The sequence below is a fragment of the Manduca sexta genome, chromosome 21 (genome assembly GCF_014839805.1).
Source record: "Manduca sexta isolate Smith_Timp_Sample1 chromosome 21, JHU_Msex_v1.0, whole genome shotgun sequence".
Classification (NCBI taxonomy): domain Eukaryota; kingdom Metazoa; phylum Arthropoda; class Insecta; order Lepidoptera; family Sphingidae; genus Manduca; species Manduca sexta.
Window position 1 is genome coordinate 14584971 of NC_051135.1, and position 15390 is coordinate 14600360.

The 15390-nt window shown below is 38.2% G+C and overlaps 1 protein-coding gene across 1 annotated transcript in view; it reads right to left on the reverse strand.

Annotated features, from left to right (window-relative positions):
- The window catches only part of LOC115447899 (immunoglobulin superfamily DCC subclass member 3-like), a gene marked incomplete at its 3' end in the record, with an annotated part of 102305 nt that overhangs the window by 15475 nt on the left and 71440 nt on the right, over nucleotides 1-15390 (reverse strand). Inside the window, 2 exon segments of the mRNA XM_037440869.1 lie at nucleotides 2432-2559; nucleotides 2715-2880. Coding sequence (XP_037296766.1) covers nucleotides 2432-2559; nucleotides 2715-2880 — 294 coding nt within the window.

Sequence of the window (15390 nt, forward strand, 5' to 3'; positions counted from 1 at the left end):
GTATGAAATACGCCATATGAAAATTTTACTTTTCATTGAACATACTAAACCATAAGCCCCTAAAAAGTGGAGGTAGTGGACAGTATTATATCTGTCGGCGAGGACATTTATTTTCATTAGTTGAATAATTATTTTGATAGTGTTGGGTGGGATGTACGCTAGATTATTCTGTCACAATTTTGCCATAAATACTGACGGCCGGTGTGTTGTTGGACAGTCTCTTTCCGAACTGTCGGACAGTGCGGGGCTCTAGAAACAAGTTGGGAATATCCTCTAATAACAAGTGAAGAACAAGATGTGGTTTTACTCTCGCGTCACAGGAGTTTTTTTTTTTTTTTTAATCTTTATTTAAGGAGCTTGGTCGTTATTTCACGACTATGTCGCTCCGCACGTCCACTTTTATCCATGCCTACTATTTTTTAATAAAATCAAAATATTTTTTTAATAAGCCTTTAGCCTCTTCCGATACTGGAATGGTCAAAAAGCTATTTATGCTGCCCACATTAAAGCTCAAAGTATGAGGCCCACTCCGCACACACTCCGACAAAACATGAATTAAGTCATCTCTTACTCCACAGTCAGAGCAGTTTGGGGAGTATGACGCCTGCATAAGAGTTGATAATGAAGTGGAACTCTGTGACGTCGGCAGTGCTGACATGGCTTTTTTTTAAATTGACAGCGATCTACACATCTATCATATCTATTAAAGAAATCCAATGCATCTTAGAACATTAACAAAACAAAATAAACACAAAAAACATTTTCATATCAATAAAGAAAATACTAATGGAAGAATGATCTCCAAATTTTATAGGTTATCCGATATTTCCAAGACCGAAATATGGTTAAGTTGTAGTAGCTGACAATAATAATTAATACAATTCCGAGAATTATTCACAACTCGGTCCGTTTCGCATTAAACTGGTCCTCGCCCTTCGGCTCCGAGCTCCATTATTACTAATGAGAAGTCGAAACTCGCCTATACTGAGGTATCAACGTCAATAACTTTTCTGTGGCCATTTGTCTACAGGGCAATGATTCGGCAATATGTATACACTATACTATCACTGTACAGTCGACGTACTACAAATGCCAGGCAACTCCTGCGTCGTGTGAGCGGCAAGGACACAGGATGAGCAATGGGCATGCTAGTGCAAGGCATTGCGTCAATAAAAGTGTGTTGCGTCCCTCTCGTCAGCGTTTTGTGACTCATATGGGCATTAGTTACCGACCTTAGAAATTAACTTTATTTTAGATAGTACGCAAGTAACATCTGGAGTAAAGTATTATGAATTTTCTGTATTATCATGTACATTGTACACATCCTTTTTCCATTCATTTGTTTTCGAGTTCTCGAGGTTAATTATCAGTTTAAAAGACTACTGTTCCCAACGGCTCGCTGAGCTTCACCGCGCGTATTATTAAATGCCACTAGCCAGCCTCACAGAAGGTGCAGTGGCGGTGTGAAGGATTCTATCTAATCTGTAATGTTTGGACAGACTCCAGGGCCCGTGCGCGCCCTCGGCCTCGGCTCTACATCGCGTTTAATCCGACGGCTTACGGTTCTCACGAGATAAGTAATTCCCGGAGAGTCCATACAGATAAATTGCTGTAGATTATAGAGCCCAAATTTCACGGTCAGAGAGCCTGGTTTACTTTTAATATATTCGGTTGAACCTAATTTCCATATTTGTTGCCTATTTAATATGTTTAATTTTGTATTTAATAAAGGGGAGTTTCTTAGGAATTATAAAATAAACAGTTCGTGAAGAATTGGCTGTTTATCACATCTCATTGTCACATTAAAGGCGCATTAACGAAGTAAATTATGTACTATATTCGATGCCCCGAAGGTAAAGTAAACAGTAGGAATAAACGCTTTCCTCGTAAAACAGGCGCAATTAAAGCTTCAAAGTGAATATAAACAAAGTATAAATTGAATATTTCCTTAGTTTTTGGACCGAATAAATAGAACCCATTTAGTGTTTCCACACCTCTGTAACAGACTGAAAAGTATGCATAATTTAACTGTTCAGTGCTCGCAAATTAGTTGGTAAGTTTGAGGACGCGCGCGGGATGTCTAACGGCTAACAAATTATAATAGCGCGGTGTTTGCGAGCCGAGTTAACTACAACACGTAGTGACACGCACGTGAGCATGTTGTTATAGTGTGGGAGAATTCATACGTCTACAAAGTGACTACACTTCACCTGATATACCTAATGCCCACTTCCCCAGTTCAAACTTAGCCAACGAAATAAGTTATGTCTAAGTTTTGTCTTGTCGTTCTCCAAAATACGATAAGCCTGATCTATTGGCTGTACAAGGGCTGATTCCCGGAATACGATTAAAGTTTTTTAATATGACGCTTTGAACCAGATAATTCTGAGTCTATGACAATCTATGTAGTGCTGCATACATAAATACTCACATGCGAACTTCAAATGTATCGGGTATCCGAGCACGAGGCCGCCGGCTGTGGAGACGGCGCACTGGTACAAGCCCTCGCTGCTGCCGTCCTGCTGCCGCCACACCGTCAGCGAACCGTCCCGCGAAACACTGCAACAAACACCGGGCTTAATAGTAAGTGTTCAGAGCACTTTATTTTGGTATAGAACACGAGTAAACGGATCTAATGGAGGTGATCACCCACACGACAACCTGTTTACCGGTACTTTATTGTCGTAATACAAACATAGATGTGTATTACTAACTTCCTGATCTCGTGGGTACCGTGTCGCCACACGTACGGGTGCGAGCGCGAGCGGTCCTCGGGCTCTAGCGGCGGCGGCGGGCGGCGTACGGCGACCCGCTCCGCGTCCGGCACCACGCACGGGAGCACCGCCGGGGACGAGCCCCACCATTTTATCGGTACATTTTCTGCAAACAAAAACACAACTTTAACGAATAATGTCCATGTAAATAATTGCCATCAACAGTCAATCATAGTTCCTCAGTGAAATGCAAATAAGCTGGCCATACAGCAAAAACAAACATTTTATCCCGCCGACGGCACCGAACTAGGCGCGGCTGGTTCACGGCCGGCTCGCCGTCGGTACCGCCAGAGAGGCTGTCAATATCAATAAAACTAATCATCGCTAAACAAGTGGAAGATCTCGTTGATACCAAAATCGTGACATCAATGTCAATAAAAGCCCATTACAATAATATCGCACCGGCTGTTCATTGTACAATGTTTGGTATAATATTAGTAAAATATTTTAAAAGATATATTTTCTTGTAAAATTACATCTGAAAAAAGTATTAAAAGCAAAAAAAAAAGCAATTTATATTTTCTCTATTTAAATGTATGATATTTTTCCAACTTCCAATAACTGTTAAATAAAACAATGCAATAAAATTTAAGTAAAACAATTCACTGAACATAGAAAAGACAGTTAATCTTTAGGTAACAGGATAATCGTGTGCGAATCCTTTCAGTAAATAACGCTACCAAGCAGATGGATTATCGAAATACTGTTGTGTTCTAATTCAAAGAACAGTCTAACCACGTAGCATTGCATTTACGAGGCTCTAATTCTGATGTTTAAAAGTCCCGAATGTTGCTACTATATAAGTATTCACGCGTGTACTCGAACGAGAGATCAGGGTGCGAGAGCTACATTAATCACAACAAAATCTGGAAAACTGAACGTAATATTTGAGAACAAACACATTATTCCAGTACTAAGCATAATCTCCAAAACGCGAAATCGATCGATGAATAAATGAATATAAATGAAGACATTAGATGGAAATGATTTGTGATAACAGGAAACCTTCAGTGAAGGTTGTACGTCTTGGCACTTCTAACAACACAATCATAATACAATAATCTGAATAGTGCGCAGAGCGAGGATTTGAATTATAATATAAGGTACATTATATCATTTCACAATTATTGAATCTTACCATCTTGTGGAATCAGATGTTAAGTATTATAATACACAGTAGTTATCCCAGACCTTTAAACCGCAACACAACACAACATGTACTCTCACTCTATTGCTTGACGCAAAATATACAAATTGTCGATTCTATCCGGACGAATTTTTCGAAGCCGATAAAGGAGGTACATATTATGCTGCAGGCATTGAGTGTGTGTATATCTGACCTTATGTGACGCGCTGTCAAAACAAGCACCTATAAAATGATCGTGTGTACACTTACCTCGTTACAGCAGCAGTAGTCTCAGGAACTTATCGCCTTATCAGAAGCTCATACACTAACCTTAATAACTGAAGAGTCTGGTGCTCCCACGAGATATGTGCCACACTCCATCAGAAATGTGAAACAGATTATATAACCCTACCGTGACCTCGGTTCATCACGCTGCGGCCTGCTTGGTAAGGCTTGCGCAGTTTTTACCAGCCGCCTGCCGGCCTAGCATGCGCACGACGACAAAATTTTGTCGACACTTTTTCTCGTGATTTTGTCGTTTATCGCTATATGTCTACCGACACTAACATGCGCGCTCATTTTCTCGACTTGTCACGAAAAAAGTAGAGAAAAATTAATGTTTTATTAATCTGTGGTATTTTTGTCTACAAACCCTAACATGAGCAAATAATTTTATCGTTTTTTGACACTTGTAAACGAGATATTTGTCTTCTATGATATTGTACGAAGAGATAAACCGAGAAAATTATCAATTTAATTTATTCGTTAAAACGCGATGGTGGTATCTTACTATAGTAAAATAATATCGATATACAACAAACGAGAGGCGTGTAAAGTGGAAAGAAGACATATTATACTTAATTGATTTATGATATCCCTTTGCTACAAAACGAATGGCATTGTATATTAAAGAAAAGTTTGCTCTCGATTTGGAGTCTCAAGCCAAAGGCATAGCCGTCCGTTTAAAGGTAATTGAATATATTTATTACATACTTAATTACATAATTAGCTGAGTTTAATATCAATTGAAGTATTTTGATTTATAGATAATGGAATCATTTTTATTTTTTTAGGTGAGACTCGTGAATTTTACGTGCAAGGTATGTTAGGGCTCTTAGATTGTACCCATATAAAAATATTACCTCCTAATGAGCCACAAAGTGCACAATATCAAAAAATGAGGAAGGATGCCTGCGACACCAAGGTTCAACTGGTAATGTACTATTAATTAATTATTAGAGTTAATAGAAATAAAAATGAATGTACTTTGAGAAATATCTTCACAATTAATACATAGCGTGTTACCTTTCATAAAAATGAAATTAGTGTGCCAACTAATGAGGTAATAAGAGCTATTTAATCAGATTAATTGCAGTTTTAATTTTGTTTATTTTAATACTACAAATACAAATGAGTAACTTGTTTTACCATAATGTTTTGCAAAACTAGTACCTATATGTTACCAAAAAATGTCACATTATGGATTCAAACAGCAAAACTCTTAATGTGAATGCCAGGTATCGGAGAAGATACTATTACTATGCAACTTAACAATATGAACAAACAATATCTTGCTTTATTTCTTTATTAAAAACTTCATTTACACTGATTGTATACTGATGGACTTAACAATAATGGATATATGGTTATACACTGTTTCAAATAGTTGTTTGACTATATTATTTTACCACTGGTACAACTTCACATTATATTACTATTGTTAAGTAACTGTAGGTAATGCAGTATTTTATGTTACAGTGTTCCAATGGAGGAAAACTATTATAAATGACCATCATATGTGAGAAGAACCTGTACAATTATCAGTACCTGCAAGTGTCTCACAAGCAGGATGACCTCAATTATAATAAATAGATATTTTCCTATGTAAATAATGTATATTTTATTATATTCACATTTTAAATATCAAGATAGTTTTCATTATTACAACAAAATCTTCTACACAAATTTAGGCAACAATAGAATATTTCGTAATAACTTGTTATACAACAAATTTCCTACAATTACTGTAATGAAATACTATGAACACTTACAAGAAACAGAAATTGCACTCTCAAGTAATTGCTGCAGTTTACTTATATTATTAATTTCCTAAACCAACAGAACAAGAACACAACAGAACAGAACCAAATTTCCTAACATACAGATGTTTTATCTAGTGTATAAATAAAGATACCTAACGAAATATATATACATGATATTAAGTATTTAAAAAATGTAGTTTTTCTTAAAAAAAAACTGGTTATAAAAATACATATTTTCATTAAAGTATTAAGTTCAAACCGAGCAACTAAAAAACTTTTTGGGAGTAGTATTTGGTAAGCTCTTCAACATGGTGTTGACTGCTGGACTGGGGACATTTCAATGAATGTAGAGGCACTTGATTCACGGAACTAAAACAAAAAGAAAATATATACTTACTTCATATTTTAATAAACACTAATACTAAAAAACATCAATTACCATCGAATGAGAACAAACTTGAGCTTTGTGGCTGCAAAGTTCAACTTACAACATTGGTGTTTTGCTAATAAGGTTATTGTTTCACTATACTTACATCAATTGGGTATTTTGTGAGGCCCAAAGCCACAGCCATCTCCTTCCCGATTGGACTACTGATTCCATTAGGCATTATGGTACATCGTTCTCACGGCGGGGCGTAGTCACCCGAGGTAAAGTCCGGCTTGGGCACCATATACTCGTACAAATAATTGTCTTATTAGATTTTATTTAATTTGTGTCTTGTTACTTCGTACTCCAAAATAGGGCGGAGCTGTTATTTTGTGTTAGAATCCTTATTATATTGTACAATATTATTATTAATTTTGAATTTGTTTACTTATTTACGTTTTTATTTACATTATGCTCTTTGTTATGACATAAACTGTCACATAAAACGTCAAAAAAACCTAATTGGATCATAGATCTATAAAAATTGAATGAACTAAAACCATTGTAGCTATATTAGAAAATAAAATGTTTAGAATATATATTTCTTTGGGCAACATCGGTTTGTCTTCACGAGTAAACTTATGTCTTCAACGAGGAATTTGTCGATCGTGGTGCGCATGTTAGAGAAAACGAGATATTTATCGACATCGACAATTTGTCTACTCTCGTTCTCGAGATATCTCGTGATGCGCATGCTAGGCCGGCTGGTCAATTTGCAGTGATTAATTCTGTACACTCCATTACAGTCCAATGCTCTTGGAAAATTTACTTTATTACTTAAATATGTTCAGTGGGAATTGAACCCATAACATCCAGTTGTCCATAGATAGCGCCACTAGACCCTGCCAAAGTAAACGTAATAAACAAAGTCTGTTTGTCATCATTGTTGCCACTACCAAGTTCCCGTCAATATCAAAAAAATAAAAGCTTTTTACCGACAGATTCTATTACTGATTCACAATGTACACAATATGGTACACGCGGTGAAATCGTTCCATTTCTTCGGATATTGGATGTTCGCTTCCACAGCGATATATTACAAAGAACCCATTGTCGTTGGGAAAATCGTCGCTGATATTGATATTCTTATTGTAAGTTATGTTATCTAGTAACTGTTATTACCCACATCCACGAAACTAACGAATACATGCTACTCTTATTTGGCAAGTGCGCCACATGGTGGTAAATGATGGAACCTTTAATATTGCCTCGCATGTTCATTGAAATACAACACCGTTGCCTGGTTGTGTCACCATGTAATGTACCAGCTCTATTATTGTACTAGTATGAAGGTTAGTCGGTGTAAATTTGACAGTTTTCGTATTTGGGAGCATAGATTAAAGTGTATTTGGTCGGCTTATACACTTACGTGATGAGTAGCATTTACTCCAATGATGTGAAACAGGCCCAAAACATTGAATAATTGATGGGTGCAGTACAGTGCCATGCAGCATTAGGTTATATAAAGTTCTGAATAGCGATAATTATGTTAACAGAGAGAGACAATATCCGTCAGATCAATTAAAAAATACGAAACAGAACTGTAGGACGGTTTAATTGTATTTTCACTCCTCATTATGAGTCCCGATACTGTATAATGCCCGTTTTGTGGCGCAACAATAAACTTGTGCGTCCTTTTGTTAAGTTAAACGGAGTATTCATCGCTTATTGTTACAAACCATTAACAACTACGACGTTTATGAACAGAACTGTTTAAGGGTAAGGAAGGGCTCAGTTTTCGTGTCCAAAGGACACGCTTCTGTCGGGAAATAATGGCATGCGGAGTTTGCTGGACAAAGGAATCGAATAGAGCTTATAACAGCGCGTTCATAAAAGTCTGCATATAGCCAAAATTAGTACGTGAGTATCTCGAATTTTATATCTGTCTTGTGTGATAGAAAACTCCGCTCTGACACGATGTTCAATCCCACAAATTTGACAGGGACTTTCCTTTATTTTTAGGTTCCTGCAAAAATTCGGATCTCATTCAGTTATTGATATTACAAATATGGTGTTCAGTGATTGAGACATGAAGACTGAATATTGGTCAAGTTTATAAAATATGCCACTACATCTCTATAACTTGCAGTAATCACCTTACCGTAAATTACTAACTAACGTTAAAAACTGAAAATTACTTAAAATGTTTCCAAATTCCATAAATAATTCAAACATTCGTATTATCAAAGCTTAGTTCTAAAACACGTACCTAGACGCTAGGTGTCTAGACCTAGACATTTCTGAAAGGCAATAATCGTCTGATCCTAGCTTGCATATTCTCTGACGTAGACGGATTTATGCTACAATTATTATGGATTGAGCATTGCTTTAAAGAGAAATATGTTTATATTTAGGGCGGTCGTGTTGTGTGGAGTGCCAACTGGCAGTGGGTGCTCAGGAGAAGTGCGTGGGCCACGCTCGGTTGGCGCGCGGGTAACATATGAAGCGTTCATAATCGAGGGTCCGGAGTAAGCGAACCCATTGAACGAAACTCTGTGTTCTGTGTCGCATACCAGTTTCAATTAATGATTTTAATATTAACTTTGTAAGGTTTCATTTTTTTCATTCATTTTGTTTCAGTTCATTCATTGTCTGAAAGTAAACAAACTTGACTTATGCTCAATTTCCTACTGAATGCTTTGGTTATTTTTTTATTGTTAATCGTTCAATTGCATTTTTCACTTTCAGATAAACTTATTGAGGTTATTGTCAGTAATTTTCAGATACGCGTGGAACGATTGAATAACTAACTAAAGAACCGACGAGCAAATATAAATTTAAAAATTGTCTTCGCAAATAAAATGGCGAATTTAAAATGTTTGGTAAATTTAATTCCCGGTCCACTCACAGATTGTGATTTGGGTTCGGGCTTAACGGAGTGACTCTGATTTGTTGACACTGTCTAGTTGTACCGCCTCTATTAAACCCTTGTCTCTTTTCGCTTTGTCAAATAATAATGGAATAATCAACATTAGTTTGCTGCGTTTCATGGAATGGTGTAGTGGTAATAAACAGAAACTATCCTTTTCTCGGAGGGAGGGGGTGGGAGAGGAGCAACGCTGTTACAATTCACAGTTGCACTACATGGTGCAGCACCCTGTTGTAATAAAAATATTATGAACATGCGTCGTGAGCGTACTCTCTTCGAGTAGAGCTACTATTGTCGCGAACCACAGCGACTCTTCCCTTTTGATACAGTCGAGGAATAATTAGGTATATAAATGATTGCATTTAACAAATTTGCAAAACTAATTTTTGTTTTGCCTTAGATACAGAAAGTTTTATGAAGTTCGGCACAGTGAGGACCAAAATCGCCGCATGTTGGCGGGCTCCTTCTTCACCTCTCGTGCCCGACTCGATTCAAACCGCCTGTCTAGCCTTTTTACACACTCAGCTCTGGGCCTGTAACATTGGCATATTATGTCTTTCGCACCGTGTTATTGCGTAGTATTAAAAAATAACGCTGCAATAACGTGTGTCGGCCGTAGCGAATTCTGGCCACCATTTTGCGCGCCAAATTTATTAATTTTTAATTCGAGCACGGTCCGCGATGCCGCGGGGCGGGGGCCGGGGCGCGGACTCGCTGTACGCTTCTACTGCGCAGGTCAAGGTTGCATACGGCTGTCCCTGTCGCACGCCTCCCCACGTGACGACAATGTCCGTTTTCCAATAACAATTTGTTACACTGTGTCACTGTTATACCGGTCCGCCAATGAACGTGTTTACACGATTCTGTGCTTTATTTGTACATAACATGAGTTCAATGTACGCTGCATGCTCAACTTCAAAAACGTACACATGTTTATGAAATTACGACAGGTTTTTTTTTATAGTGTCTGCAGATTTGATGCCGAATTTTTGCGGCAGTCTGTAGTATTGACGGGGAATGCGGAAGTGTTGTTTTTTTTTCATTTACTATTGCGTCCAGATAGTAAACGCAGCGTGGGATACTTTCACCTCGGGTGGCTGCACTGTGCACATGCAATACATGTGTAGGTACACATATGTGAGTGGATATGCCACAGAGCTTGGGTCGCGTGCGTGGCGCGGCAGAGCGCAGGGCGCCGCTGTGTCGGCGAGCCAGCGCGGGCGTCCCTCGCTGCGAGCGCGTCCTTGGGCTGCGACATTCGCCGCAGATTTTTCTTCTGCCACGACACCATCGGTAGCAGTAAAACTGACATACCCACCACACCGTTTATTTATGATGAATTTACCAATAGTAAGAACAATAATATCGGGCAACATTTACTATCTACCCTAGCTTTGCTGATGTAAGTTAAATGATCCTGCCCTACCTCAATCCCTAATTCCATTCATGTCGGTCGCCTACCGTCTGCAGTGATTATAAATCTTAGCTAACGGTATAATATTATGAAGCACGTCGTGGTGTCAATAAACAATAAGTAACTCGTCGTGTTGTCGGTTGTAACACTCGCGACAGGAGCCCTGCGTGTCCACTGTACACCATGTAGAGACCATATCATTATTATATTACTATACCTATATACTAGTATAATATTTTATGAAATAATAAGTGAAAGATAGTGAAGAAAGTTGCATGTCTCGTGAAAGCATCAATAAATTATGTCACACTAATAATTTCATGAATTTTGCTAACCCTACCTTCGTCCTTGTCACACATGGTTAAATTTATGGGATCGCCTTCCTCTTGGTGAGACTTTACATGTTTGCAATTTTACACAGAGAACCAAAATATAATTGTATAATTAAAAAATCGTTACAATCCCGAATTCGCCAATAACAAAATAAACTTTATAACCATATAGCCAGAGATGGATTTAGACTTCGTTAATATTTTGTGCGTTAATATGTAAATTGCAAAACTTATGAGTCCCTCTCCCCCTCTTCAAATAATATCATATTTTGTTGACCCTGTCCTCCCTCTAACCGTATAACTTTATTTATGTATGGTCTCTTGCATGTAAACTTGCAAGAGACCATACATAAATAAAGTATCTCATCACCCCATCTTGCACATTATAATATACAATACTGGTCACAGTGTCCTACAAACTAAATGTATTAAACACAACAGTGTTTGTACAGTTAGGTACCTCTGCAATGTCTATGTCTACCGCCAAGCGACGTTGTGCTAGCACTGGTGTGTGGCGGTTAAAAGAACTTTCTAGCCAGTGCTAACCACTGGGCATCATAAGAAAAGTCTATTTAGAGGAATACGCTATACTCTTTAATTCAAAGTTAGGGTGATATGGTTACTGTTAATGGGCATGTGGCTAACCACCAGGCGAGTAGCTTCCTCGTTGCGCCATTAAGTTGCATAAAAACGATGACAATTACATTCGGAATATGAATTACTACAAAACAACATCTATTTAATACCCTCCATTTACAGCGAACTCTGCAATAATACGTAAATCGACATTAAGAGTACTATTCAACCAGGAAATTTTCATGGTTTTCCAGTAAATAAGGCGCGAAGCTGCGAATTGTTAAGTCAGGTTCGCAAACAGCCGCTAAGCCTCCGCCCGACAGCCAATTTCCGCGGGAGAATTACTGTAGATTAAAGACGCCGTTTTAAGTACATTCCTTAAGGACTGGGCTTAAACGGCCAGTCGAAAGAATTTTACCAGCCTTTCAAGTATTGACTTGTTTGTGGAAAGGAATTTAATCGATTTGTTAAATTGTGTCGTATTAGTGTAGTGGCGGCCAACTTGAGATGTAGGCCGTGGGGATCGGGGGTCGATGTATCATAGACAGATATAAGAACGGCGGGACTTTCTTCCCGAAACAACTTTTTCACGCGGGCGGAGTCGCGACCAAATGTTAGTTTATTATATAATCGTTACCCAATGATTTCATATTTTAAGTACTGCATATTATATCCTATCTCCTCATTATTATGTTTTAGACTTAAATAAAATACGTTCTCAGTGGTAAATGCTGCGGACACCTATTATTTGCCGACATATCAGATGCTGTACCTCATAGTTTTATTGCATTGAACGTTATAATATGTAGTGCTGTATACCTTATTACGAATAAATAAGCGGTCATCACAGTACTCCCACCTGTAATGTTTCTAGGTCCCCTAGTTTTCTTGCGTTAAATTACTAATGTAGGAACTTTTCTCAGTCAGTACCGATTTGCGTTCGCGTATTCAACCCACTGCCGACACCAGTTCGTAAACTACGTGCTTCCAAGTTGCCGCTACGTGTTGGTCGCGGTTATTGCCTATTTGTCGGGGTCGGGGTTGGGGGTCGGCCCCACCACACATTAGTTCCCAACTAATAAACTATTAATTCAATAGCCCCGGGTGTACTCGCTTTGAGAAACAACTTTGAATTTGGAGCACGCCCCGCGAGATATCGCAATTGTAAAGTGTCCGAGTTCTACGTTTTAGTAGTTTTTTAATGAAATGTACAAAGTATTTCAGTAAATAAACTACTGTTAATGCTTAAATATCTCAAACAAAGTCGAGTTAAGTCCATGAGTGTAATTCTTACCAAGCAGACATTTATAGCGTCATAAATGGTGGGTTGAAATATGACGGCTAAACACATTCATACAATAATTAACACATATTAATGTCACGTGCAAATTACCACAATATTTTTCATGTTGTTCGGGAAACAGACCAATGTCTCATATAACACGCTGAATAAATAAAGCGCCATTTTTTTATCACACTGTTAATATTTGCAAACTCTGCTACGTTCTGAAAGGTACATATATAGAGACCAAATTACTGAGCACCATGAGCCTGAGGGCAAATAATAAAATATTAAAATAGCAAAAGCAGTGCCACTAGACCCAATGCAGCGGAAAGCTGGGACATGTAATGGTGGCGCAGCTCACCATCAAACACGCGAGATGATCTCGTCATTCAGTTAATCACTATATCGTGTTTACTTTGAATATTAAAGTTGATAGACGATACGCTGTAGGTACAGACTTTACTGTAGAGCGTGGCCAGTACAACTGCAGTGGTGTTGCGGTGCCGGCGTGCGTCAGAATTGATGTAGGTCAGTTGCAGCGGCGGGCGTGGGACGTGGCAGAGGGGAGTGGGGGCGAGATGTGCCGCGGGCGGGGGATCACACTACACACGCTCGCACCGCGCCGCACCTTTACGTGTGGTAGAACCGCACTCTACCCAATTTTGTCTACATTAATAGACGGATTCGACCACGATCTACTAAAACCTTCAGTTTTGTTTCCTCTTACACGATATAATTTAGGGTCATTACGTAGATATCTAAATAAAGACAGGATTCTGTTTACAAACTGTTTCTTTTTCAATGACAAGCATTATTTCCAAAAATAAACACACAAAGTAATTTCAGCTCCGCGACATAAACCGACCTCTAAATGTTATCGCATTCGCGTGCCCATCGCCATTGGCATTTGGAACGTGTTAAGTATCTGGGCACGAGACAACTTTCCTTATTTTTATTGTTTTATGTAAATGTTATGCGAAAAAGAGCCATCGGCACGTCACCCATCCGAGCATATCTACTCATGTGAACCCAAGGACGGGCGGGGCCGCATGCAGGACCTAGCACCGAGGTTTATAGACACGGCTTTACTCAATATGTTTTCTTAATACGGGCTCTGGGTTATGTGTTGGTGGTTGGTGTGATAAAAAGTCTTCTTTTATCGCTCTACTGAATGTTTTGGGGGCAATAGCTATAAATACAAATAAAGGAAATGCAACTTCAAGTGACAAAGTCAGTAGAAGCCTAAATTTATGATATAAATAAGTAAAGGTCTTGTGGGCCGTACGTCTCTTCTTCCCGTTAGAAGAAATGTCAAATATTTCGATCAAGCGTGTTTTAGCTTCGTTTACACATAAGTCAACTAGGAATGGGGTTGCCTATAGTAATTCTAGTGTTAATAATCGATGGTTTATAAATGGTTTCTCTTGTCTACAGGTGAGGCCAAAACCCTCCACCATTCTGGGTCCGGCCACTTGTGAAAGTGAGCACTTGTTTCAACACTCAGTCTTTCTTACAAGAATTCAATTTGGTATGTTAGCCCGAACGCTTTATTTAACGAGATACTCAATACTTCTCTATAAGGTATTGGTTTCTCATAATGAATAAAATAATTTCACTTAATTGGTCTAATGACAATGTACAGTAGCTGAAAATTGTATCGCTCCGGAGTCAGGGTTCTATAGGTACCCAAGCCGTCAAAGAACTGGCATCACCCACACCAGTACCGTTCATAATATCTTCAGCACGGTTTAATGTATACCGAATTCTAATTGGGGATCAGTTTCCTTTAGTTTTAATGGATGTTGATATAATTGTAGTTCAGTTTTTTCAAGTAAATCTTTTGAAACATTTGAGAAGGCAGTAGGTATCAGTAGCAAAGGGTGAACCCGAGGCAACATTTTTTTCACATATCATACGTTGTTCACGGTATTATAGTTATGTTTAACAGAAAACAAAAAACTACAAGCAGTTTATTTTTTACTCTAAAATCAGCTATTTATATTATGTAGGTATTATGTACTAGCTTTTGCTCGCGGCTCCGCTCGCGTGATAGTTTCTCGGGATAGGAAGTAGCTTATATCCTACCCAGGTTTTCAAACTTTCGTACCAAATTTCATTGAAATTCGTAAAGCACTTTTTGAGTTTATCACCTTCAGACAGGCAGACAGATGTAGTAGGGGAATTTGGTTTATAATAATATATTTTTAGACATTATTAAGAAGAATAATTCCGTCATACATATTTGTTGCGTAACTTTAAGTATTGACGCGGCGCACTCATCGGAATCTCTTAAAAGGAATATTTTTTTCCATTTTGGCAACATTTTCCAATGGAAGCTCCGCTCCTATTGTTCATAGCGCGATCTTATATACTTATAGTCTATAGCCTTCCTCGATAATTGAGCTGTTCAACATTAAAATAATTTTTCTATTCGAACTAGAAGTTTGTGAGGTTAGCGCGTTCAAACAAATAAACAAAACAAAATTATTTTAGTTCTGGATAGCCCATTTATCGAGGAAGGCTATATATGTATGTTATATAACAT